This window comes from Taeniopygia guttata, chromosome 3 (assembly GCF_048771995.1).
Source record: "Taeniopygia guttata chromosome 3, bTaeGut7.mat, whole genome shotgun sequence".
Taxonomy (NCBI): Eukaryota; Metazoa; Chordata; class Aves; order Passeriformes; family Estrildidae; genus Taeniopygia; species Taeniopygia guttata.
In genome coordinates, this window is record NC_133027.1 from 928,321 (window position 1) to 954,717 (window position 26,397).

Sequence of the window (26,397 nt, forward strand, 5' to 3'; positions counted from 1 at the left end):
CTTTTTTCCCGGGATATTTCCCCCTCTTTTCCCGGATCTTTTTTCCCGGCATATTTTCCCCGCTTTTCCCGGATGTTTTTTCCCGGGATATTTTCCCCCACTTTTTCCCGGGATATTTCCCCCGCTTTTTCCCGGGATATTTTCCCGCTTTTCCCCGGGATATTTCCCCCCGCTCTTCCCCGGGATATTTTCCCCCGCTTTTCCCGCTTTTTCCCGGGATCTTTTCCCCCGCTTTTTCCGCTTTTCCCCGGGATATTTTCCCTCTTTTCCCGCTTTTCCCCGGGCTCTTTTCCCGCTTTTCCCGCTTTTCCCCGGGATATTTTCCCCGCTTTTCCCCGGGATATTTTCCCCCGCTTTTCCCGCTTTTTCCCGGGATCTTTCCCCCCGCTTTTCCCGCTTTTTCCCTGGATATTTTCCCCGCTTTTCCCGGGATATTTTCCCGCTTTTCCCGCTTTTTCCCGGGCTCTTTTCCCGCTTTTCCCGCTTTTTCCCGGGATATTTTCCCCCGCTCCTCCCGCTCCCTCCCGCGCGGGGTCCTCCCGCCCGCCAGGCGGCGCCGTCGCGGGGGGCGGGGCTGGGCGCGGTGACGTCACGGCCACGCCGTGTGGGCCGATGCGGCGGCGCCGGGAGCGGCACCGGGAAAAGCACCGGGAGCGGCACCGGGAAAAACACCGGGAAAAACACCGGGAAAAACACCGATAGCGCCGCCATGGAGTACGTGAGCCCCGAGCAGCTGGCCGGCTTCAGCAAGTACAAGGTAGCGGCGCTGGCGGGGCCGGCGCGGGGCCTGAGGCCGTGAGGGGCGGCGGGGCCGGCGGGGGTGGATGGGCCAGGCCGGGGGCACCGGGGAAGGGGAGGGTCCGGCGGGGCTCTGAGGGGCTGCAGAGAGAGCCGGGGTTTGGGGGGCTGTAGTGAGATATGGGGTTTGGGGGGCTGTACAGAGAGTTGGGGTTTGGGGGGGCTGCGGTGAGATCTGGGGTTTGGGGGGCTGCGGTGAGATCTGGGGTTTGGGGGGCTGCAGTGAGATCTGGGGTTTGGGGGGCTGCAGTGAGATCTGGGGTTTGGGGGGCTGCAGTGAGATCTGGGGTTTGGGGGCTGCAGTGAGATATGGGGTTTGGGGGCTGCAGTGAGAGCCGGGGTTTGGGGGGCTGCAGTGAGATCTGGGGTTTGGGGGGCTGCAGTGAGATCTGGGGTTTGGGGGGCTGTGGTGAGATCTGGGGTTTGGGGGGCTGCAGTGAGATCTGGGGTTTGGGGGCTGCAGTGAGATATGGGGTTTGGGGGGGCTGCAGTGAGATCTGGGGTTTGGGGGCTGCAGTGAGATATGGAGTTTGGGGGCTGCAGTGAGATCTGGGGTTTGGGGGGCTGCAGTGAGATCTGGGGTTTGGGGGGTTGCAGTGAGGTATGGGGTTTGGGGGGCTGCAGTGAGAACCGGGGTTTGGGGGGCTGCAGTGAGATCTGGGGGTTTGGGGGGCTGCAGTGAGATCTGGGGTTTGGGGGCTGCAGTGAGATCTGGGTTTGGGGGGCTGCAGTGAGATCTGGGGTTTGGGGGGCTGCAGTGAGATATGGAGTTTGGGGGGCTGCAGTGAGATCTGGGGTTTGGGGGGCTGCAGTGAGATCTGGGGTTTGGGGGGCTGCAGTGAGACCTGGGGTTTGGGGGGCTACAGTGAGATATGGGGTTTGGGGGGCTGCAGTGAGAGCCGGGGTTTGGGGGGCTGCAGTGAGATCTGGGGTTTGGGGGGCTGCAGTGAGATCTGGGGTTTGGGGGGCTGCAGTGAGATCTGGGGTTTGGGGGGCTGCAGTGAGATCTGGGGTTTGGAGGCTGCAGTGAGATCCGGGGTTTGGGGGGCTGCAGTGAGATCCGGGGTTTGGGGGGCTGCAGTGAGAACCGGGGTTTGGGGGGCTGCAGTGAGATCTGGGGTTTGGGGGGCTACAGTGAGATATGGGGTTTGGGGGGCTGCAGTGAGAGCCGGGGTTTGGGGGCTGCAGTGAGATCTGGGGTTTGGGGGGCTGTAGAGGGAGCTGGGTTTTGGGGGGGCTGCAGTGAGATCTGGGGTTTGGAGGCTGCAGTGAGATCCGGGGTTTGGGGGCTGCAGTGAGATCTGGGGTTTGGGGGGCTGTAGAGGGAGCTGGGTTTTGGGGGGGCTGCAGTGAGATCTGGGGTTTGGGGGGCTGCAGTGAGACCCGGGGTTGTGTGGCAGAGGAATTGCAGTGAGTGAGAGCCGGGATTTGGGGGGCTGTGGGTTTCTGGGAGCAGGGCCAGCCCAGGAACTGCCCCCGTGGAGCTCAGGATTGCCGTGCTCCTGCCCTGGAGGAACCCACCTTGTTCCCATCTCCTCCAGTGCCAAGCTGTGCCTTGTTCCAAGCACTGGGAACCTTGAAGGAAGCACTGGGAAAATCCCTGGGGCCTGATTTTTGGCCCAAATTAGGTGACATCCTTAAAATCAGTGAACACTGGATCCTGTGTTTATGTGGAGAGGAGGGTGTTTTCCAAATTTCTTTCTTCTCCCGTGCCAGCTGTGAAGCAGAAAGGCTTCACCTCACCTTCTTTGCTTTGGTCTGGTTTTGGGACCCACATTCCAGTCATCCTTCCAGGGTGGCTCGTGGGGTGTCACTTAAGGGAGTGGGACAATCAGGACAAGTCTGAGGCCCTCAGGGAGCACAGCTCCTCCTGGAGCCATCCGTGGGGGCTGGGGTGGCCAAGGCTTGCCCACAGGTGGAGAGAAATGGACTTGGGGGAGTGCAGGGTGCAGGAGGTTCCCTGTGGAGGGCTGGCTGTGTGGGGGTTCATCAGGAAAATGCGTGTTTAGAAAGGCAGGGAACAGCCCTGGGTTTGTGTGGGTGCTGGAGAAAGGTGATCAAAACACTCAGCTGTGACCAGGCCTCCCAAAGGGGCTGGTTTGCCTCCTGCAAAGACAATCCTTTTGCTCCAAGAGGGATTTCATCAGGAAAATGCGTGTTTAGAAAGGCAGGGAACAGCCCTGGGTTTGTGTGGGTGCTGGAGAAAGGTGATCAAAACACTCAGCTGTGAGCCAGGCCTCCCAAAGGGACTGGTTTGCCTCCTGCAAAGACAATCCTTTTGCTCCAAGAGGGATGGACTGTTGGATGTTGAGCCTGTTTCCGGTCCTGCTGGAGGGATTTTGGGGATTGCTGGTTGAGGGACGAGGGGGTCTCCAACTTCAGCACCCTTCTGGGTCATGTGGCAGGGATCAGAGCTGCTGCCAGGCTGTTTCCTGAAGAAATAACACCTCTGGCAGCAGTGCTGCTGCAGTTGGATGTGGGAGCAGAACCCTGAAAGGTGCCCGGGGTGAGGAGGGATGTCCCACACAGCACAAAAAGCACCAGGGACTCCCTGTCCCCAGCTGGGTGCTGCTGGGGTGCTGCCTGGCCTGGCTCTGGGGACACAGGGCTCTCGTGGGGCTGTGTCCTGAGGACAGGAGGAGCTTTGCCCCCGAGTCTGTGGCTTTACTGAGTCACTGGAGACTTTGACAGGAGCGGGTGGGTTCACTTAGTGCTCCAACAGCACCGTCTGTGCCCCTCTTGTGTCTCTGCCCTGCTGCCTTCCTTGCTTCCTCTGTGCCTTGTTTCCTCGGGGAGCTTTGTTCCTGGCTATTTTAGCCTTGGGAAAGTGGCTGATCCAGCACAAATCTCCGTACTGGGTCACGTATTCCAGCCTTGATGTCGGCATTGCTCTGCCCTCTGCAGCTTCCAAAGCTGGGTCACCTTGTCACACTCACAGATGGGGCTGGAAGGGACCTTAAACCCATCCAGTGCCACTCCCTGCCACGGGCAGGGGCACCTTCCACTGTCCCAGGGATGGAGCCTGTCCCTGGAGCTGACAGAGCAGTGTGGGAATCCAGAGCTTCCCTCTGGCTGCCCTGGGACCCTGGCAGGGGTCAGGAACCCCCCTGGACAGAGCCCCCAGAGACACTGTCTGTGATCTCTGTCCATGGAAAAGAGTTTTCAATCTTACAGGATGAATTACCAGCTCTGAGTGTTTGATATGAGTAATAATTAAGTGTGACACGGGTGCAAAAGTAAAATTTTAGGATTCTAGATGAGGGGTCCAAAGGGGACAAGATGGAGGAATTGGGTGTGTCTTGTCCTTTTCCTCCTTCTTCATGCCCTCCATGTTTCACTGTGGTGTTGGCATTTTTCTGTTGGTTTGGGCTGGGGACACACTGTTCAACGTAGGTGACAGATATTGGCACGTTATTGTAAATCCAGCACAGGTAGTTTGTGGTATTTAATGTTTGTAACATCCCACTGAGGGATGTTACAGTGGCACGTTATTGTAAATCCAGCACAGGTAGTTTGTGGTATTTAATGTTTGTACCATCCCACTGAGGGCAGTGCCCGTCCCCTGGGCTGGCACTGCTGGGGCACCTCCAGTGCTGGGGGCAGCTCTGGGCCCCTCCTGCCAGGAGAGACCTGGAGGGGCTGGAGCGTGTCCAGGGAAGGGAACGGAGCCCCAGGAGGGGCTGGGGGAGCTGGGAAGGGGCTCAGCCTGGAGAAAAGGAGGCTCAGGGGGGACCTTGTGGCTCTGCACAGCTCCTGACAGGAGGGGACAGCCAGGGGGGGTCGGGCTCTGCTCCAGGGAACAGGGACAGGACACGGGGAAATGGGCTCAGGCTGGGCCAGGGCAGGCTCAGGGTGGGCAGCAGCAGGAATTTCTGCCTGGAAAGGGCGCTCAGGCCTTGGCACTGCCCAGGGAGGGTTGGAGTGCCCATCCTGGAAGCGTCCAAGGAATGCCTTGATGTGGCACTCAGAGCCCTGGGCTGGGGACAAGGTGAGAATCTGAACTTAAGGGTCTGGGGGAAGGGAGGGACCAGACCCTTGCTCTGGAGGTGATGTGTCCCAGCCCTGCCCCGCGGCTCCTGAGGCTTCCCCGAGGCCGGACAAACAGGCACCCTGCTCTGGTTGGGTGTTGAATGCCAAACCCCAGCTCTCTGTCACTGTCAGGTGTGGGGTGTCCCCTGCCAAAAAGCTGCAGCAGGTCCTGCTGTTTCTGAGTGGGAACTTGCTGTTGGATGCCAGAGGTCAAGTTCTTCACAGCTGTCTGTGGCTGGCTTCTGGGCAACCTCCTCCTGTGAATGTATGGGAGAGAGGGGAAAATAGCCCTCAGGAGTGTCACAGAGGGCTCTGCTCTGCTTCCTCTGCTGGAGAGGGGCTTTGGACGTGGATCTGGAGGGACAGGGCACAGGGAATGGCTCCCAGTGCTGGGTGGGATGTTGGGAATTGGGAATTGTTCCCTGGCAGCACACAGGGAATGGCTCCCAGTGCCAGAGGGCAGGGCTGGGTGGGATGTTGGGAATTAGGAATTGTTCCCTGGCAGGGTGGGCAGGCCCTGGCACAGGGTGCCCACCCTGGATCCCTGTCACTGCCCAAGGCCAGGCTGGACACTGGGACACCCTGGGACAGTGGAAGGTGTCCCTGCCATCAGGGGTGGCACTGGGTGGGCTCTGAGGTCCCTTCCCACCCAAACCATTCTGGGATTTGATGATTCTGAAGGCACAGCCCTGCAGCTTCACGTGTCCCTGGGAGTTTCAGCCAGCTCTGATGGTTTGTCCCTGGCTTTCCGTATTCCAGGCACGTGCCCTGTCTTCTCTGTAGCCTCTTCTCTCCCAGCCTTGTGATTCCACGTTGCCCAGCTCTTCCCCAAGGGATCCTGTCCTCTGCCGGTGTCTCCGGTGTGATGGAGCCCCTGGTGAGGATCCTGGGGCCGGGATCCCTGTGTGGCTCTTGGATCCAGGTCCTGTGGGAGCAGGGAAGGTGCTGGGGTGACAAGCGTTGTGCAAGAGTGCCCTGGTTTCCTTCAGCTGGGAGCTGGGTGGAAGCACAAGTACGAGGTTTTGTCATGATGCCACGTGGCATTCCTGGGATCTTATCCTCAGGGATCTTGGTCTGGGGCAAATTCCAGTGGAGGAGGAGGTGGGAATGCCACTCCTTACCTGAGACAGGTAGTGGAGAGGGAAGGTGATGACACATGTCATGTTTGAGTCCAAAGGTGGACCACGCTGGTGGTTCGCCCCAGAAGCTTCTGGAACCAGCGTGGGTTCAGCAAGAGGAAACTCAAATGAATCTTGGGAAGGACCTTTTATAGCAAAGCTGCTATAAAAACCCTCAAACCCTTCCATTCTGTGTCTGAGCAGGAGCTGGTGGTGGCCTTAAGGGCCCTAAAGGTGCCCTTTGAAATGCTGTTTATTAGAGCTGACACTCTAAAGAGGGAAAAGTGTGGATCCTACATCCATTTGGATGGTGGGAATCCCAGGTGGGGGAGCAGCAAATGGGCCTCTGATCCATGGGATTGACAGGCCCCATCTGTGGAAAATCCTTCCCACATTTGATTATCCGAGTTCTTAAAGGGTTTTCTCACAGGAAAACAACTCTATTCCACATTTCCAGTGTTAGATGGAAAGGATGGAGCTCGGAGACCTGGGGCACTGAATGCACCCAAGGGTCAGGCTTCAGGGATTGCAGTTTATTGTGGAAAGCATTTTCCTTCTGGATGTTCTCTTCCCTTTCCTGCACCAGCTGCTGGTCCCACCTGTGCCCTGAAGAAGAGGGTGTCCTGCCCCTCAACCCAAAATCCCAAAATCCTCCAGACTCGGAGTGCCGCGGGGAGCTGCAGATGCTGTGCCGTGGGATGCAGATGGCTGGAAGCTGTTCCTGGCAGGATTCTCCGGCTGCTCTGCAGACAGGAGCCCTGAAGAGATCTCTGCAGGGTGGTCAGAAACGCCGATGGCAGCTCAGACCGACGGAACAGCAGCCCTGGGAGCAAGGGAAGCAGGAAGGGAAGGGTTTTGCTGCTGGGCTGTGGCTGTGAGGCTCAAGGCTACAACGATTAAAGGCCACCCCCACAGCCTGCCAGCTCCACTTCTCCTTAGCAGGAGGGTGAGAAGGAGGGGAAGCCTTTGAGCCCAGCTCTGGAATCACTTAACTCCTTCCCCAAGGGCTCTTTTAATTACTCTGAGACAGCAGGGCCATTAAACACCCGAGGTGCTGCCTGGCAGCTGCTGAGCACCTCCTAGACTGTATAATTTCCAAGTTAGAGGTGGTTTTCCTCCTCCTTCTCCTCTTCTGTGATTAAATTCAGGGCTCTGAAGCACTGCCCAGCTTAGCACGTCCCTTGCAGCTCTGCAAAGTGCCGTGGCTGGAGAAGGCAGCAGCAGTGCTTATGGATTAGCTGGGAGCAACTCAGCTCCCGAGCCTTGGCTGAGCTTTCCCCCTGTGCCAGGCGATGAGAGGAGGGGAAGGGATTGAGGGGAAGGGATTTGTGCTGCTTTCTAGAGACACTTGTGACGTGCTGCAGCGTTTTGGTGAGGGATGAGCTGGTGCCACTCCCAGGACTTGCTCTGGCTGTGTTTACATCAATCAGAACAGCCCTGAAACTGCTGCTGAGCTGCTGCTGGTTTCTGAGCAGTGGCCTGTGCTCTTCAGGGTGTCGAAGTTTTGGTGGGGGATTCCCAAACTCGCTTGTTTTAGCCACAGAGTGCTGGTGATGAAGCTCTTTGTGGTCAGGACCTACTGCACCTTCAGTCCCCAGTGGGTCCTGCAGGGTTTCCAGGAGGAACTTCAAACCTTTGTGGGTTTTTGTATGAGACAATGACTCACCCAGGCACAGGCAGCTTGTGGCTGTGTTGGACACTTCCAGGGGTGGAACAGCCACAGCTTCTCTGGGCACCCTGTGCCAGGGGTGCCCACCCTGCTGGGGAACAATTCCCATTCCCAATCTCCCACCCAGCCCTGCCCTGGGGCAGTGGGAGCCATTCCCTGTGTCCTGCCAGGGAACAATTCCCAATTCCCAATCTCCCACCCATCGCTGCCCTCTGACACTGGGAGCCATTCCCTGGGTCCTGTCCCTCTGTCCCTTGTCCCCAGTCCCTCTGCAGCTCTCCTGGAGCCCCTCCAGGCCCTGCCAGGGGCTCTGAGCTCTCCCTGGATCCCCTCCAGGCCCTGCCAGGGGCTCTGAGCTCTCCCTGGATCCTTCTCCTCTCCAGGTGAGCACCCCCAGCTCTCCCAGCCCGGCTCCAGCCCTGCAGCAGCTCTGGGGGCTCCTCTGGGCTCTCTGCAGCAGCTCCAGGTCCTTGTGCTGCTGGAATCCCCAGGGCTGGGGCAGCTCTGCAGGTGGGCTCACCTGGGCATGGGGCACCTCTGCAGGTGGCTCTCACCTGGGCACAGGGTCAGAATCCCCCTGTCCTGCTGCCACACTGGAGGACCACCCCAGGGCTGTGGGATTTTCAGGGCTGTCAGCACACACAGGCAGGGCATGTTCACCTTCCTGAATTCCTGTCCCACAGCAGGAGCCCTCTGGGCTCTTCCTTGCGGTGCAGGTTGTTATAAATGAAAATTTGTCCAGCCAAATTAATATGAAAAATAAACTATTTATTTTGCAGTCAAATTCTATCCAGCCAGCCACAAGGAAAGAACAGAGCCGAGCCCGGGGTCGGCCCTGGGTGTGCGACAAGGAGTCAGCCTCAGCAGGGGTTTTCCTCCATGCCCACACACTTCCATCCTCCTGAAACAAGCGGTTTTTATAGCGAAAATTCCGCCTGAAGCAAAGATTTCAGTAATCAGTCTTTTCTATTCAGAGTCCATATGATAATAAGATTTTCTTTTTTGGTGATGAGGGAGAACAATTCAGTGTCCGGAGTTTGTTGAATCCCTTGATGAAATTTACGGGAATTTGAGAATTCAGGAACGCTGTATTCACATGTATCTGCCTCAGGATTTCCATGATATCCACCTCGGGTGGTTCACGAGAACAATCAGCACCTGGGGTTTCTGTATCTCCCCAGCCATGGCCCATCTCCTGGCCAGCTGTACCTTCTTACTTGTAAATCAGTTTCCAATCTACACCCGGTCTCACCTGTGCCTGTGAGGGTGTGGGGGGAATCCTAATACAAACATGTATACTCTAACAAATATTCCATATCACATATATCATATTAGAAATGGCACAAATGATATCTACTACACATAACACAGGTGAAGGACACAAGCCCTGCTCTGTGCCCACCTCCTGCTGCACACATCCTGCATCCCCAGCCCCGCCAGGAGCAGGAGGTTGCTGTTCCCAGTGCTGAAAGCAGGTGCCTTTCTCCCACAGAGGTGCCACGGTGAGTGTGATGTGCAGAGGAAGGAGCAGCTGAAGTGGTGACAAGTGCTGGTGGCCCTGGCTGTTCCAAAAGTGGCTTTTCCAACACTCTCTGCTTGGCATGCAAAGCAGAGCTGGGCCCAGCTCGTGCCTCGAGTGTTGCAAGGTGTGCAGAGCCGTCACTTAAACAGAGCGTGGGCTGCTTGTCAGCCCATCTTGGGCTTCTTTAATTGCACTGAAAGTTTGCTGCAATGTTTACTGCTGAGTCTTGGCTGCGGGGAGTTCAGAAAAGTTGCTCGTTGCTAATGAACAGCAAGTTTTTGGCTGTCCAGAGGGTTTGGAAGAGAACTGGGAGGGCATTGTGGAAATTGAAGTACACTTCCTCCAAAAGTGGCCTCGTTACAAGGGGTTGTGTCACTGACCTGACTCTCTGCTTCACATCTTGCTGCATGTCTGGTGAGGGTTTTTTCCTCTTAATTGTGAATTTCTTCTTTGTGCAGAGGCAGGATGAGAGAGAGGCAGAAATGTGCTTTGGAAAAAAGGTTAAAACCTTTGAAAAACATCGAAACTTGGGGGTAGCATTGCCCCTTCTTCCCTGCAGTGCCTTGCTTTACCTGGAGTCATCTCCTGATGTGTCTGGGCTTGTGGCTGTTGAATAGAAAAGTTCAACTTGATTTTTTTTTTTTTCTGGGGATTGTAAGAAATTCTCTTTTCTTCCACTGACTTATGCATTGTCCCAGACTGGTTTGGATGAGAAGTAACTTAAAGATCATTTAATTCCAACCCCCTGCTAGGGGCAGGGACGCCTTCCACTATGTCAGGGTGCTCCAAGCCTGGCCTTGGGCACTGCCAGGGACAGCCACAGCTGCTCTGGGCACTCTGTGCCAGGGCCTGCCCACCCTTAAAGGGAATAATTCCTTCCCTCCTTCAGCTTAAGGCCATTCCCCCTGTCCTGCTCTCGTGGTTGGTGGGTTGGGATCACATCCAGTTCTCCGGAGGGGCTGAGAACTGGATTCTGTCCCTGGTTCTGTGCCCGTGTTTGATCCCCCTGGAGGCTCATGGCCTCTGTGAGGAGCATCCCAGCCTGGAGGTGCCAGAGCAGCTCGCTGAGCCCACAGGAATCAGTTTTTGGGATGTGCCCTTGTGGAGAGCACAGGGGTGTGGAAGTGTTGGAATCTGTGGGTATTGGTGATCCTGAGATTGTAGAAAGTCTCTTTCTTTCTGCCCCGTTGCCAAAGCAGAAGCCATAATTCGTCTGTGCTGTTTCAAGGTGGTTTATTCTGTTTATCTCTAACATGTTCTGCTGCCCTGCCGCAGCTCTGTCCTGCAGGGCAGCGTGTGGGGCTCTGCCCTCAGTGGGATGGTACAAACATTAAATACCACAAACTACCTGTGCTGGATTTACAATAACGTGCCAATATCTGTCACCTACGTTGGACAGTGTGTCCCCAGCCTGAACCAACAGAAAAATGCCAACACCACAGTGAAACATGGAGGGCATGAAGAAGGAGGAAAAGGACAAGACACACCCAATTCCTCCATCTTGTCCCCTCTGAGCCCCTAATCTAGAAGCTTAAAATTTTACTTTTGCACCCGTGTCACACTTAATTATTACTTATATCAAACACTCAAAGCTTGTAATTGATCCTGTAAGGTTGAAAACTCCTCTCCATGGACAGAGATCACAGCCAGTGTCTCTGGGGGCTCTGTCCAGGGGGGTTCCTGACCCCTGCCAGGGTCCCAGGGCAGCCAGAGGGAAGCCCTGGATTCCCACATCCTCCCTCTCCTGAATCACCTCTCTGATCTCTGATCTGATCCCACCACCACTCCAGAGGTTCACTGGTGACTGATCCTCTCCCACCTGCATCCCTGAAGGCTCCTGAGCTCACTGGCTGTGCAGCCCCGTTCAGCTGATCACCTCACACTGCAGCACAAGCGTTGCTGACCCAAATTCACGGATATTGATGCTCCCAAACTGAGAGAGCTCCTGGGTGCAGCTGCCACAGCCTGCCAGCAGCACCAAGTGTTGTATCCGTGGGGAAATGGCTTCTCTGGGGCCAGCACAACAGTGGGATGGGGTCAGGACTGATTCCAGTGCCAGGAGAGAACCACAACCTGCTGAGTGATGGGGTCAGGACTGATTCCAGTGCCAGGAGAGAGCCACAGCTGCTGAGTGATGGGGTCAGGACTGATTCCAGTGCCAGGACAGAGCCACAACTGCTCAGTGATGGGGTCAGGACTGATTCCAGTGCCAGGAGAGAGCCACAATCTGCTGAGTGATGGGGTCAGGACTGATTCCAGTGCCAGGACAGAGCCACAACCTGCTGAGTGTCCCACCTGGGGCCAACACAACTATGGGATGGGGTCAGTATTTGGCCAGCTCCATCCCACCCTGGGGTGATTCCAGTGCCAGGACAGAGCCTCAGCTGCTGAGTGATGGGGTCAGGACTGATTCCAGTGCCAGGACAGAGCCACATCTGCTCAGTGATGGGGTCAGGACTGATTCCAGTGCCAGGAGAGAGCCACAGCCAGCTGAGTGTCTCACCTGGAGCCAACACAACCATGGGATGGGGTCAGGACTGATTCCAGTGCCAGGACAGAGCCACATCTGCTGAGTGATGGGCTCAGGACTGATTCCAGTGCCAGGACAGAGCCACATCTGCTGAGTGATGGGCTCAGGACTGATTCCAGTGCCAGGACAGAGCCACAGCTGCTCAGTGATGGGGTCAGGACTGATTCCAGTGCCAGGACAGAGCCACAGCTGCTGAGTGATGGGGTCAGGACTGGTTCCAGTGCCAGGACAGAGCCACAACCTGCTGAGTGTCCCACCTGGGGCCAGAACAACAGTGGGATGGGGTCAGGACTGATTCCAGTGCCAGGACAGAGCCACAACCTGCTGAGTGATGGGGTCAGGACTGATTCCAGTGCCAGGACAGAGCCACAGCTGCTGAGTGTCCCACCTGGGGTCAACACAACCATGGGATGGGGTCAGGACTGATTCCAGTGCCAGGACAGAGCCACAACCTGCTGAGTGTCCCACCTGGGGCCAACACATCAGTGGGATGGGGTCAGGACTGATTCCAGTGGCAGGACAGAGCCACAGACTGCTCAGTGATGGGGTCAGGAGTGATTCCAGTGCTAGGAGAGAGCCACAACCTGCTGAGTGTCCCACCTGGGGCCAACACAACCATGGGATGGGGTCAGGATTTGGCCAGCTCCATCCCACCCTGGGGTGATTCCAGTGCCAGGACAGAGCCACAGCCTGCTGAGTGATGGGGTCAGGACTGATTCCAGTGCCAGGAGAGGGCCACAGACTGCTCAGTGATGGGGTCAGGACTGATTCCAGTGCCAGGACAGAGCCACAGCTGCTGAGTGTCCCACCTGGGGCTGCTGTGCTGGAGGGAGGCACTGCACTGAATTCTACCCTGCCAGGGTGCCCAGAGCAGCTGTGGCTGCCCCTGGATCCCTGGAAATGTCCAAGGCCAGGCTGGACAGGGCTTGGAGCAGCCTGGGACAGTGGAGGTGTCCCTGCCGTGGCAGGGGTGAGACTGGGTGAGCTTTAAGGTCCCTTCAATCCAAAGCAATCTGGGATTCTGTGAATCCCCCAGCTGGTGTCTGAGAAGCAAGGCTGTGAATGTCAGAGCGTGTTGGCAGGGCAGGAATGTGGTTTTCCCAAGGAATTAGCACACGCTGTGGGGCTGGGGGAGCAGGAGGGAGGCTTCTGCTGAGTGTGGCAGTTCCTTATTGTGGAATGGCCTTGCTGGGGCCCTGCAGGTGTTCACTCCTGGGCTCCTGCCAGCAAGGGAGGCCTGGAGGGGCTGGAGCGTGTCCAGGGAAGGGAACGGAGCCCCAGGAGGGGCTGGGGGAGCTGGGAAGGGGCTCAGCCTGGAGAAAAGGAGGCTCAGGGGGGACCTTGTGGCTCTGCACAGCTCCTGACAGGAGGGGACAGCCGGGGGGGGTCGGGCTCTGCTCCAGGGAACAGGGACAGGACACGGGGAAATGGGCTCAGGCTGGGCCAGGGCAGGCTCAGGGTGGGTGTTGGGAACAATTCCCACCTGGAAAGGGCTGTCCTGTCCTGGCAGGGAACAATTCCCACCTGGAAAGGGCTGTCCTGCCCTGGCAGGGAACAATTCCCACCTGGAAAGGGATGTCCTATCCTGGCAGGGAACAATTCCCACCGGGAAAGGGCTGTCCTGCCCTGGCAGGGAACAATTCCCACTGGAAAGGGCTGTCCTGCCCTGGCAGGGAACAATTCCCACCTGGAAAGGGCTGTCCTGCCCTGGCACGGAACAATTCCCACTGGAAAGGGCTGTCCTGTCCTGGCAGGGAACAATTCCCACTGGAAAGGGCTGTCCTGTCCTGGCAGGGAACAATTCCCACCTGGAAAGGGCTGTCCTGCCCTGGCAGGGAACAATTCCCACCTGGAAAGGGATGTCCTATCCTGGCAGGGAACAATTCCCACCGGGAAAGGGCTGTCCTGCCCTGGCAGGGAACAATTCCCACCTGGAAAGGGCTGTCCTACCCTGACAGGGAACAGGGAACAATTCCCACTGGAAAGGGCTGTCCTACCCTGGCACAGAACTGGGAACAATTCCCACCTGGAAAGGGCTGTCCTGCCTTCGAAGGGAACAATTCCCACCTGGAAAAGGCTGTCATGCCCTGGCAGGGAACAATTCCCACCTGGAAAGGGCTGTCCTGCCCTGGCAGGGAACAATTCCCACTGGAAAGGGCTGTCCTGCCCTGGCAGGGAACAATTCCCACCTGGAAAGGGCTGTCCTGCCCTGGCAGGGAACAATTCCCACTGGAAAGGGCTGTCCTGCCCTGGCAGGGAACAATTCCCTCCTGGAAAGGGCTGTCCTACCTTGAAGGGAACAATTCCCACTGGAAAAGGCTGTCCTGTCCTGGCAGGGAACAATTCCCACCTGGAAAGGGCTGTCCTGCCCTGGCACTGAACTGGGAACAATTCCCACTGGAAAAGGCTGTCCTGCCCTGGCACAGCTGCCCAGGGCAGTGTGAAGTCTCCATCCCTGGTGGGATTTAAAAGCCCTGTGGATGTGGCACCAGGGGACACGGGCCAGTGGTGACCTTGGCAGTGCCAAGGATGGTTGGACTCGATGTTCAGAGATGCCTTTTCCAGCCTCAGCGATTCTGTGACTTTATGCTGTGTTTTGGAGCACCTTCCATTGCTGGATGTCTGAACCCTGCGCAGTGAAACCCAGGCAGGAGGAAGGACAGGGTGAAGCTGCAGATGTGACACACAGCCAGGACCTCCATGTCCTCCCTGCAGCTTCCAGGTGGGAGCCAAACCCACGGGCTCATGAGGTGGGTGCAGCTCTGCACTGCCAGCACTCTCCCTCCTGGTGCCAGCTGAGAAATGGCCTTGGAAAAGGCAAACAGGGCTGAGTTAATCAGTACCATAAAGGGTGAGGTGACTCCTCATGCACTGGCCAAGGTGGGCATAGGGCAAACGTGCCTTGTTTGGCCTGGCACGGCTCTGCTCACTTCCATTTGAGGGGAGAAGGTTCTCAGCCTTGTGCCCTCTTTGTGTTGGAGATTTGTAGGGAGCAGCTTCGTGGACTTGCTGGAGCTGCTCTGCTGAGTGTCCTGATTCCAGCTGGGAGCAGGATGGGATGTGCAAATCCATCCTTATTTGCTGTCCTCAGCACAGGTGACAATTCCTGGGGCCGGGATCCCAGTGCTGAGCTGCCCCAGCCCTCCTGGGTGTCACACCCCAGCAAGGTGGGATGTGCAAATCCACAGCCCAGCAGGATGGGATGTGCAAATCCACCCTTGTTTGCTCTCCTCAGCACAGGTGATGATTCCTGGGGCCGGGATCCTGATTTATTAAAAAAAATATGGATATTGATCTAGTATCGATAGCCAACTGTGATGGACAAAAACTCTCTAACAGTTTAAAGTTAGCAAGTGTATGTTTATTGTGTGTGGGATCACTCCCAAATCCACACCGCACCTTCCAGGTGATTACAGAGTCTTTTTATCCATACAAGTATTGAATACACAAAATACAAATGCATATTCATAATTTTGGTACATCCCATTCCCCACTTCGTATGCTAATCACTCCAAAAGCCATTCAGCATGTGAGGTTTGTCCCTTGAAATGGGTCGGTGTCCCTTTCATGGGGAGGGGTCCCAAAATGAGGAAGTCAATGATGTCTTCCTCGTTCTGACCTTTCTACCTTTTCAATGCCAATGTGACAAATGAACTCTTGGTAGAACTCCCATTCCTTGTCTACAATTGGTTTCAGAACAGAGGAGGCCCACAATTGTCTCATGCTCCTAAAAGCTATTTATCAGTTTCTATATTCTTCATTATAAACCCAGCTAATTAAACATTGTGCTGACAAGCAATCAGTTATTAGTTACCTACTAACTCCTAACTTCATCAAGGCCTACTCATTTATTATTCTTATTTTAATTAACTCTAGTAAGGCTTATTTTTAACTAAAATCTTCGCTCCTCTAAAATCTCTAAATGCCTTAAAGTTTACGTTTCAATCCCAGTGCTGTGCTGCCCCAGCCCTCCTGGGTGTCACACCCCAACACCACTGGTCCCAGACAGTGGTGGTGGTGTGAATCCCACCAGGCACATGGTGGATTTTTGGCTTTTCCTCTTCAGGGCCAGGAGCTGATGACCCATGTGGGTCCCTCCCAGCTCAGGGTGCTCCAGGATTCCGTGGCAGTGCTTGCTTCAAAGCAGAATTGTTTTTTCCAGGACAGAAAGACCATTAGTAGAATCTGGGCTATAAATCTGTATTTTTTTCCCTCTTTGGACACATAATTGGATCTCCCAGAGGTGTCCTGGGTGCAGGATGGATGTTGGGTTGGAGCCATACGAGCCATTTGTGTCTGTAAATCCCGTAACGACGGCAGCCAGCTCGTCCTGTCCCCAATTTTTGGGGTGCCTGTGGCTCCCTGGAGCCGTGCTGGCACGGACAGGAGGCTCCTGTGTGCTGCAGTGCTTGTTGCTGCTGGTTTTGCTCTTGCCCTGAGGAGTTCTGAGCCAATCCCCAGGGAGATGTCTGGTCTGGTTGGCTCCTCCCTGCAGCCGTGTCTGTGAACATGGAGCTGTTTCAGAGCCAGAGCCTTTACAAATGCCTGGCTGCTTTGGGAAGGAGGCTCTGGGGTGTGTGAAATTCCTTCTGGGCGCTTCTCCTTTTCCTTTAACCTTCTTACCCTGAAAAAAAGGCAGAAATCCAGAGTCCAGCCTGGTGGGAATCATTGCTCATGATAGAAGGACTTAGAGAGTGATGTGAGTCGCTAGACCAGTGTGTGGAGATCCAAAATTCAGAAGGTGACACATTTCCAGTGAGGATGAGGTGAGGGAATGATGGAACCAGCTCCAGGCTCAAACCCTGCTGGGTTTGGAGCTTCACAAGTGAAGAGGTGGAAGGGACAACTTTAGTAACGTTTGTAAGGAAGACCTTAAAAATGAAAAAGCAGCTGGAGGAGGCTGAGCATGGCCAAGATGCTCTTGGGATCTGTCCCTGGAGATGCCTGGCAGCTCATTGGTATTCTGGGAGAGGGTGTCCTGGCTGTCCAGAGTGCTGTCCCCAAGGGTGGCAGCCAGCCCTGGTTCTGTCCCTGTGCCCCAGGGTGTCCCCAGAGCGGGCACAGCACGGCTGGCCTCGCTCAGCACACAGAGAAGCGTCCTGGCTGGAGCCTGGCAGGAGCTGGGGGGCACAGGGAGGGTCTGAAGCACAGGGAGAGCATCCAGAGGGGCACAGACCCAACGGGGAAGGGTCTGGAGGTGTCGGAATCTGTGGGTATTGGTGATTCTGAGATTGTAGAAAGTCTCTGTCTTTCTGCCCCACTGCCAAAGCAGAAGCCATAATTGGTCTGGGCTGGTTTCAGGGTTGTTTATTCTGTTTATCTCTAACATGTTCTGCTGCCCTGCCGCAGCTCTGTCCTGCAGGGCAGCGTGTGGGGCTCTGCCCTCAGTGGGATGGTACAAACATTAAATACCACAAACTCCCTGTGCTGGATTTACAATAACGTGCCAATGTAACACCCCTCAGTGGGATGGTACAAACATTAAATACCACAAACTACCTGTGCTATATTTACAATAATGTGCTAATATTTATCATTTATGTTGGACAGTGTGTCCCCAGCCTAAACCAACAGAAAAATGCCAACACCACAGTGAAACATGGAGGGCATGAAGAAGGAGGAAAAGGACAAGACACACCCAATTCCTCCATCTTGTCCCCTCTGAACCCCTAATCTAGAAACCTAAAATTTTACTTTTGCACCCGTGTTATGCTTAATTATTACTCTTATCAAACACTCAAAGCTGGTAATTCATCCTGTAAGATTGAAAACTCTTTTCCATGGACAGAGATCACAGCCAGTGTCTCTGGGGGCTCTGTCCAGGGGGGTTCCTGACCCCTGCCAGGGTCCCAGACCTGCCAGGGCAGCCAGAGGGAATTCCTGGATTCCCACAGGGAGTGGCTGAGGGCACTTGGCTTGTTCAGCTGGAGAGAGCCTGAGAGGAGAGCTCATGGATGGCAGCAGCTTCCTGCCGAGGGGCAGCTGTGATCTCTGCTCTCTGTGACAGGGACAGGAGCCGAGGGAACCACGGAGCTGTGTCAGGGAGGTTTAGGTTGGATTTTGGGAAAGGTTCTTCCCCCAGAGGGTGCTGGGCACTGCAGAGCCCCGGGTGGGTTTGGACAGCACTGCCAGGGATGCCCAGGGTGGGATTTGAGGGATCTGTGCAGGGGGAGCACTTGGACTCCATGATCCCTGTGGGCCCCTTCCAACCCAGGATATTCCATGATTCCCAAGGTTGCATCAGGAAACCTCTGCAGAGCAGCTGCCCTTTCTCCAAGAAAGCTCTTCCCAGCTCTGCAAGCAAGGTGGGAACATGTGTGGCCATGGGGAAAAGCTCTTTATTGAGTATTACCCCCAGTCCTTGCAGGGAGAGAGGAAAGCTTCCCAAGCCATGGGCCTGTTGAAACTTCCCTGAGGTTCTGGAGCTCCTCCCCTGCCTTGCTGCAAATCTTGCATCTAGTTTCTTGTTCCAGGCTGTTTTGGTGATAATGAGATTACATCAGTCTCTCCTCCTCCCCTACTGGTGCTTCAAATCCTATTATCTTGTAAAGCATTTGGAATTCTGCCCCCCAAAATTGCATTAAGCTGAGGTGGAAATTCTTTGTGGCTTAGAGTCCAGTCCAACAGCTTTGGGGTTTGTTGCTTCTTGCTCTGCTGCTGCTGTGGGGACACAACCTCTGGGGCTGAATCCCTGCACAGGGAGGGCAGGGAAGGGCTGGGAGGGGGTACAGAAATCCTTGCCAAGGATGGGATTCACCCAGATGGGACCCCAGTGAGACCTGGTGCCCCTTCTCAGTGCTGGTGCCTGGCTTGGGGGGTGTTGCTTTGCCCTTTCCCACCTCTCCTCTGCTTCCAGGGACAAGGAGAGGAACAGGCTGGAGCAATCCATGGGTGCAATGGCAGGGGCTGGTTCAAGGCCATGGGCTGTGGGGGGATGACCTGGAGCTGCTTGTTGCTGAGGGGTTTCCTTTGACCAACCAAAACAAATTTGGTACCTGTTGGAATGAGTCCAGAGGAGGCCCTGGAGCCGGGCTGGGAGAGCTGGGGGGGCTCACCTGGAGAGGAGAAGGATCCAGGCAGAGCTCAGAGCCCCTGGCAGGGCCTGGAGGGGCTCCAGGAGAGCTGCAGAGGGACTGGGGACAAGGAACAGAGGGACAGGACACAGGGAATGGCTTCAAAGTGGAAAAGGGATTTGGGATGGGATACTGAGAAGGAATTCTTGGCTGTGAGGGGGTGAGGCCCTGGCACAGGGTGCCCAGAGCAGCTGTGGCTGGTCCTGGATCCCTGGCAGTGCCCAAGGGCAGGTTGGATGGGGCTGGGAGCAGCCTGGGACAGTGGAAGATGTCCCTGCCCATGGCACGGGCTGGCACTGGAGTTTCTGGAAGGTCCCTTCCCACACAAACCACTCTGGGATTCTGTTTTTGGGACTGGGCTCAGGCAGGTGCCTGTGTGGAGCTGGGGGTGCTGTCCCAAGCAGAATCTCACTCTGGGATTCTGTTTTTGGGACTGGGCTCAGGGAGGTGCCTGTGCTGGAGCTGGGGGTGCTGTCCCAAGCAGAATCTCACTCTGGGATTCTGTTTTTGGGACTGGACTCAGGGAGGTACCTGGGGGTGCTGTCCCAAGCAAAATCTCACTCTGGGATTCTGTTTTTGGGACTGGGCTCAGGGAGGTACTGGGGGTGCTGTCCCAAGCAGAATCTCACTCTGGGATTCTGTTTTTGGGACTGGGCTCAGCTCCTGTGTGGAGCTGGGGGTGCTGTCCCAAGCAGGTGGGTGAGCAGCATTCTGCCCAGCCCAGCACTGAGCATGTGAGCCCAGGAGTTTGGTAGCCTGTGGAATTGTTCTTGGGATTCTTATCAAAGCGTTCCTGGGAGAAGAGGACTTTAGCCAGGGTAATCTGTGTTTGGAAGGGGCTGTGAGAGCAGATAACTGCTGCTCATGCTGCTCTCGAGAGCCAAGTGATGTCAAATTTTAACTTTCTATCTGGAAATTGTTTCATGCCTCGTCTAGATCTTTGATTTTTATTTCTATTTTTATTTCCCCCACCACAAACACACCCTGAGCACCTCAGACGTTGTGACAGTGATGGGATGAGGGGTAAGAGCTCTCCCTGCCCATTCCCAAAGCTGCCTCTGGTGAAATCTCAGCTCCTCAGTGGAGAGGGACCCTCTGAGACCCCTCGTGCTCGAGGGGCTCCCAGTCCCACTGCTGGAAGTGGGGATGGAGACTGGGACCAGCAAGGGAACAAAGGGGTCACAGCTCAGCAGGTGACAGATGGCACCCACAGCATTTCTCCTCACCCAGGTGGGGCAGAGCAGTTGGAATGAAAGGATCAGCATTTTGCTCCTTGCCTGGGTCCACTCGGAGAGCTGGTGTTGGAACTCAAAATGTCCCTCAGACATTTTTGGAGGTTCCAGGCCCAGGTCAGAAGCATTTGAGATCCTGGCAGGCAGCTGGAAACAGCTGTGATTTTGGGTTTGAACCATGGAATGATTTAACCAACTTTGCAGGAAGAACAAGAAGTCACAAAAGTTTAGATATTATAGCAGAAGTAGTCACAAAGTAGAGGGAAGAATTTTTGAGTGCTGTACAGGTTTTAATGCTTCTACAGGTGGTTTTTACTTTGTACATGGGGGTCAGAGGTTTAAGATGGAGGGATTTGGGCCTGCCCTGTCCTCCCTCTTTCTTCTTCCTCACCTCCATGTTCTTGGTGATGTTGGCACTCCCAGATTGGTTTAGAGTAGAAAAGCACCATTTAATATAGGTAATAGGCATTGGGGAAAAACTGCAAACATGTAACACGTAATGTACCATATAAAAGATAGAAAAGCACCATTTAATGTAGGTAATAGGTATTGGGGAAAAAATATAAACATTTAACACGTAATGTACCATATAAAAGATAGAAAAGCACCATTTAATATAGGTAATAGGATTGGGGAAAAACTGTAAACAGTTAACACATAATGTACCATATAAAAGATAGAAAAGCACCATTTAATGTAGGTAATAGGTATTGGGGAAAAAATATAAACATTTAACACGTAATGTACCAAATAATAGATAGCAGCAGCCCTGGGTGGGGAGAGAAGAAGCAGTCGGGAGTCAGAGAGGATGTCAGGGTGTGTGTGTGCCTCTGCCTGAGCTGTGAGCAAACCACAGCAGCCCAAGGAGAAAATCTTTTAGATAACTTGCAATAAACAACTGTGAGACTGAACAACAGAGACTGCTGAGCCTTTCTTTGGAAGCACAGGTTGGAGGAGAGACTTTTCCACCACACAGAGCCCCTGAACCAGGCCTGGGTTCCATCAAGCTGGAGCTGGCATTTCCAAAGGGGCTCAGAAGATTGCAGATGTCTGGCTGTTTCTGCAGGTTGCTGGAGCCCTCCCTAACTGTTGGCTTTTGTGTTTCCCAGTACAGCGCCGTGGACAGCAACCCCCTGTCCCTGTATGTCATGCATCCCTTCTGGAACGCCGTTGTGAAGGTGAGTCCCTGTCCCAGAGCGGGACAGCACGGCCCAGGTCAGCTCTGTAACACCATCAGCTGCTTCCTTTGTGGTGCCACTAATGAGTGAGGGGCTGCCTGCAGCCTGCCCCAAATCCCTGAATCCCTGCATCCCAGCCCCACGCTTCCTGCTGCCCTGGGATGCTCCGGGTGCTCCTGGCAGCGTTGTCTAACACCCAGCCAGTGCAGCCATGGCTGGAGCAGCACCTTGCTCCTCAGTCCATGTTTTAACGAGTTCATCTGTTCTTTTGCTGCTTTCCCATAGATCTTCCCTACCTGGCTGGCCCCAAATTTGATAACGTTTTCTGGCTTCCTGCTGCTTGTCTTCAACTTCTTCCTCATGGCATACTTCGACCCTGACTTTTATGCTTCTGGTAAGGCTGCATGTTCCTGGTCAGGTGGGAAATCTGTCACCTCCTCTGCTGGGAACTGGTGAGGCCTCTGGGTCTGGGCCTTCCCAGAGTGGCTGGGACAGAGGAGGGGATTGAACTCGCTGGGTTTTGTGACAAGGACTTGTCAGGGTGTGTGTAGCCCCTTCCCTCCGGCTGCCAGGGAAAGGTGCTCCAGGCTGGGACAGGGAGGAGGAGACAGCTGGAATCTCAGGTTGGAATTGGCTCTGCCTGCAGAGCAAACAACCCAGTGCCCTCGGTTGAAAATCTAACAGGAAAATGTTAGAAGTGCTGCTTCCCTAAAATCAGCAGTTAGAGCCTTGTTTTTCACCTCCCAGCTCGTTCCCCTCTTGGCAAAACCACCACATCACACTAACAAGGCCAAATCCTCTTTCTGAGCTTCACCATTCACAGCTTTAAACTTTCTAACAGTCCCCACGTTCATCTGTCTGTGGATCCAATAGTTCAGTCGTGTTCCTCTGCACATGGAGGAGTCCCAGGGAAAGGATTAATGCAGTGTGGTAATTCTCAGGAGCTTCTCCTCTGTGTTTTTCTCTCCCTTAGACCCTGCCAGGTCTGGTTTAGGTTGCTCAGGAGAGTTTGTGTAGTTCTTCTAGACTGAACCCATCATCAAAACACAGTTACATGGCAGAAATCCTGGTTTATTGGGATTGTCTTTATTGGTAGACAAGTCAAAGCTGATGAAGGCTCAGGTGGCATCCGTGGCTGTTGGCCTGTGGACCTGTTAAGGTCCATGAGCCATGAGAACAAAAGCTGTCAGTAGCTCAAAGTGAAAACTCCAGCACGTCAGACATCCAGAATCATGGAATCCCGGAATGGTTTGGGTTGAAGGGACTTTAAAACCCATCCAGTGCCACCTGGGATGCCTTCCACTATCCCAGGTTGCTCCAAGCTCCAGTATCCCATCCATGCCTGCCCTCTGGCAGTGGGAAGCCATTCCCCTTGTCCTGTCCCTCCAGGCCCTTGTCCCACCCTCTCCAGGTCTCCTGGAGGCTCTTTAGGCTCTGGAAAAGCCTCTCAGAGTTCCCTGGAGCCTTCCATTCTCCACGCTGGACATCCCCAGCTCTCCCAGCCTCTCCAAAACTGGCTTTGGAGCTCATGGCTTGGCACCCTTTCACATTCACGTCCTGCTTGGAGAGAGAACTTCTGGTGCTGCTCCAGACTTTTGTGCCTTCCCTGTTCCTCGGATGGCTTTGCAGAGGTGATGCCCTCCCTCCCTCCCTCCCTCCCTTTGCTGCTGGGAGGGCACCATCCTGCTGCCCTGAGGAAACAGGAGGTGGCATTTCACAGCATCACTGTGCCCCAGGAGACCTCCCTGTGCCCTCCTGCTGCCAAGGATCCGTGCCTCTTCCTGCCCTTCTCCAGTGCCCCTTTCACTGTCAGCCTGTCATGATATCCATTGGGAAGTAAATATTGACAGGGGAGAAAGGAGCTGTGTGGGATCTGTGGTGTTGGTGATTCTGAGACAGAAAGTCTCTGTCTTTCTGCCCCACTGCCAAAGCAGAAGCCATAATTGGTCTGTGCTGGTTTCAAGGTTGTTTATTCTGTTTATCTCTAACATGTTCTGCTGCCCTGCCGCAGCTCTGTCCTGCAGGGCAGCGTGTGGGGCTCTGCCCTCAGTGGGATGGTACAAACATTAAATACCACAAACTACCTGTGCTGGATTTACAATAACGTGCCAATATCTGTCACCTACGTTGGACAGTGTGTCCCCAGCCTGAACCAACAGAAAAATGCCAACACCACAGTGAAACATGGAGGGCATGAAGAAGGAGAAAAAGGACAAGGCACACCCAATTTCCTCCATCTTGTCCCCTCTGAACCCCTAATCTAGAAACTTAAAATTTTACTTTTGCACCCGTGTCACACTTAATTATTACTGATATCAAACACTCAGAGCTTGTAATTCATCCTGTAAGATTGAAAACTCTTTTCCATGGGCAGAGATCACAGCCAGTGTCTCTGGGGGCTCTGTCCAGGGGGGTTCCTGACCCCTGCCAGGGTCCCAGACCTGCCAGAGGGAAGCCCTGGGTTCCCACAGTGCTGGACAAGTAAAAAGGAGTGTTACTCAGCTTCTACCACAACCAGCACACTGTGGGTATTAACCAGCATGCTCAAAGTCCCAAAATAGTTTTTATTTGGAATAGTAGCTTGAATCTATCACGTTCATACAATTTTTTCACATGATACAAAATAAAACATTGTACACCAGAACAGAAATCAGAGGTTTGATGGCAGGAAATTCACAATGATGCTCCAACGTGGGTTTGGGGTTAGGTGCAGCCAGCTCTCCTGGCTGGTGCTGGAGGAGGTGGAGGTGCCATTAGGGAAGGGCTGGTTTCCATTGGCAGGATGGGACTGGAGACTGTCCCCAGCTCTCAGTGTCACCCCAGAACTGCCCCCAGCTCTCAGTGTCACCCCAGAACTGCCCCCAGCTCTCAGTGTCACTCCAGAACTGCCCCCAGCTCTCAGTGTCACCCCAGAACTGCCCCCATCTCTCAGTGTCACCCCAGAACTGCCCCCAGCTCTCAGTGTCACCCCAGAACTGCCCCCAGCTCTCAGTGTCACCCCAGAACTGCCCCCAGCTCTCAGTGTCACCCCAGAACTGCCCCCAGCTCTCAGTGTCACCCCAGAACTGCCCCCAGCTCTCAGTGTCACTGCAGAACTGCCCCCAGCTCTCAGTGTCACCCCAGAACTGCCCCCAGCTCTCAGTGGCACTCCAGAACTGCCCCCAGCTCTCAGTGTCACCCCAGAACTGCCCCCAGCTCTCAGTGTCACTCCAGAACTGCCCCCAGCTCTCTCTCAGTGGCACTCCAGAACTGCCCCCAGCTCTCAGTGTCACTCCAGAACTGCCCCCAGCTCTCAGATCCCATGATTTTGGAGGGCTGGGAACAAAGGACAAATACATTCTGGAACACAAAATCCTCACTGACCTGGTTTCAGGAGCTGCCCTCACACCCTGCAAAGCTCACATCTGAGATTCACCATTTTTGTCCTGCTGGCTGTGCCTCTTGGGCCAAAATAAACCCTCTGGGAGCACATCCTGAGCTCTCCTGACTTGTCTCTGTCTGATCCCTGCAGCTCCTGATCACCAGCACGTTCCAAACGGCGTGTGGATCGTGGTGGGGCTCCTCAACTTCATGGCCTACACGTTGGGTAAGAGTTTGCAGGGTCACCCACTGGTGCTGTGGGGGTCTTGTCCCCTCCCTGAGCCCACGGGAGGAGTTAGGGGAGTTTCTGGGAGCTGCTTTGCTACGTGGAGACAAGGAAGGTGTCCCAGAGCATCTGATGGGGAAGGAGGATGCTAAAACTGGCTTTGAGATAAACTGTGAAACTCTGTCTTGGGTCTGCTTTAAATAATCAGAGAATCCCAGAACGGTTTGGGTTTGGAAAGACCTGCAAAATCCTTTGGAAAGACCTGAAAGGACACTTTCCACCATGCCACATGTGGGAGATGAATTTGCAGAGAATTCTTAAAGCCTGATAGAAGGTTCACATGGTGTGTATTTGTATGTAAACATACAACACGTGCCTATGTAAACATGCCTAATCTGACACCAGGTTGCTCCAACCTGGCCTTGGACACTTCCAGGGGCAGCCACAGCTTCTCTGGGCACCCTGTGCCAGGGCCTCACCACCCTCACAGCCAAGAATTCCTTCCCAATATCCCACCCAGATTTCCCCTTTTCCTGTTTGAAGCCATTCCCTGTGTCCTGTCAATCCATCCCTTGTCCCGAGTCCCTCTCCAGCTCTCCTGGACCTCCCTTAGGCACAGGAGGAGGCTGCCTTAAAGATTATAAAGGAAACACAGGGAAATAAATATAATCTCATCAGATTTTGCAGTTTTTGTTGCATTTTTTACCCTCCCACGGAGCAGGGATGGGAAGCCCACTCACTGATTGAGGGTGGGGTGGGAAAGCTGCTGTTCCCTGACCCATTGCTTTGTGTGGGGTGTCCAGGACAGCTCCATGTGTAGGAAAGTACTCCCTGTTGACAGAGTGACTAAATCATTATTTGTCTGCTTAAAAAGGCAAAAAGCCCACAATTTCTCTCCCAATTGGCTCAAAAGACACCTCATAGGACCTTTTGGACTTCACCTCAAACCTGGGGCTGTCTGATTAGACAGAGGCCAAGAGGTCCTGCCTAAAAAAGGGAGAACAAAGGAAATAATCACTTTTGTGGGGTGCTTTAGCAGGAGCAAGAACCTCTTCCCCCCAGCTCAGTTTTTCTCTGTAGAAGCTTTGTCATTTTGCCTTTTATCAAACCTTTTTCTGTTTCCAACACTCTCCCAGAAGCCATCCTGCTCCTTTTGTGCTGTTGGGCTGTCCTGGGCGTGAGGAGTTTCTCTGAGAGCTCAGAGCTGCCTCCAAGAGTCTCACACCATTCTCATTCCTCCCCCCGTTCCCAGATGGCGTGGATGGGAAGCAGGCACGCCGCACCAACTCCAGCACGCCCCTGGGAGAGCTCTTTGACCACGGCCTGGACAGCTGGGCCTGCGTCTACTTCGTGGTCACCGTGTACTCCACCTTCGGCCGGGGCTCCACCGGCGTCAGCGTCTTCGTCCTCTACCTCCTGCTCTGGGTGGTCTTGTTTTCCTTCATCCTCTCCCACTGGGAGAAGTACAACACGGGGATTCTCTTCCTGCCCTGGGGATATGACGTCAGCCAGGTGGTGAGTTCCTGCCCTGAGGTGGGCGCAGAGAGCCTCGGACATCGCGGGGTCCCTGGTGGAGATGGACCCTCCACGACACGCCAGGCTGGAAGGGTGGACGTGGCCTTGGCTGTCCTCTCCCTCCTTCCTGCATGTTGTGCCCACTGG

General features: G+C 54.7%; 1 protein-coding gene across 2 annotated transcripts in view; it reads left to right on the top strand.

Annotated features, from left to right (window-relative positions):
• The first annotated feature begins 582 nt into the window (after nt 1-582).
• SELENOI (selenoprotein I) overlaps nt 583-26,397 on the top strand; it is a 37,148-nt gene continuing 11,333 nt past the window's right edge. For both annotated transcript variants that reach the window (XM_030269780.4, XM_030269782.4), the window contains exons 1-5: nt 583-757; nt 21,081-21,149; nt 21,435-21,543; nt 24,661-24,735; nt 25,988-26,250. In XM_030269780.4, the coding sequence (XP_030125640.2) occupies nt 710-757; nt 21,081-21,149; nt 21,435-21,543; nt 24,661-24,735; nt 25,988-26,250 (564 nt within the window). In that variant the 5' untranslated portion in view covers nt 583-709. The remainder of the gene's footprint in view (nt 758-21,080; nt 21,150-21,434; nt 21,544-24,660; nt 24,736-25,987; nt 26,251-26,397) is intronic.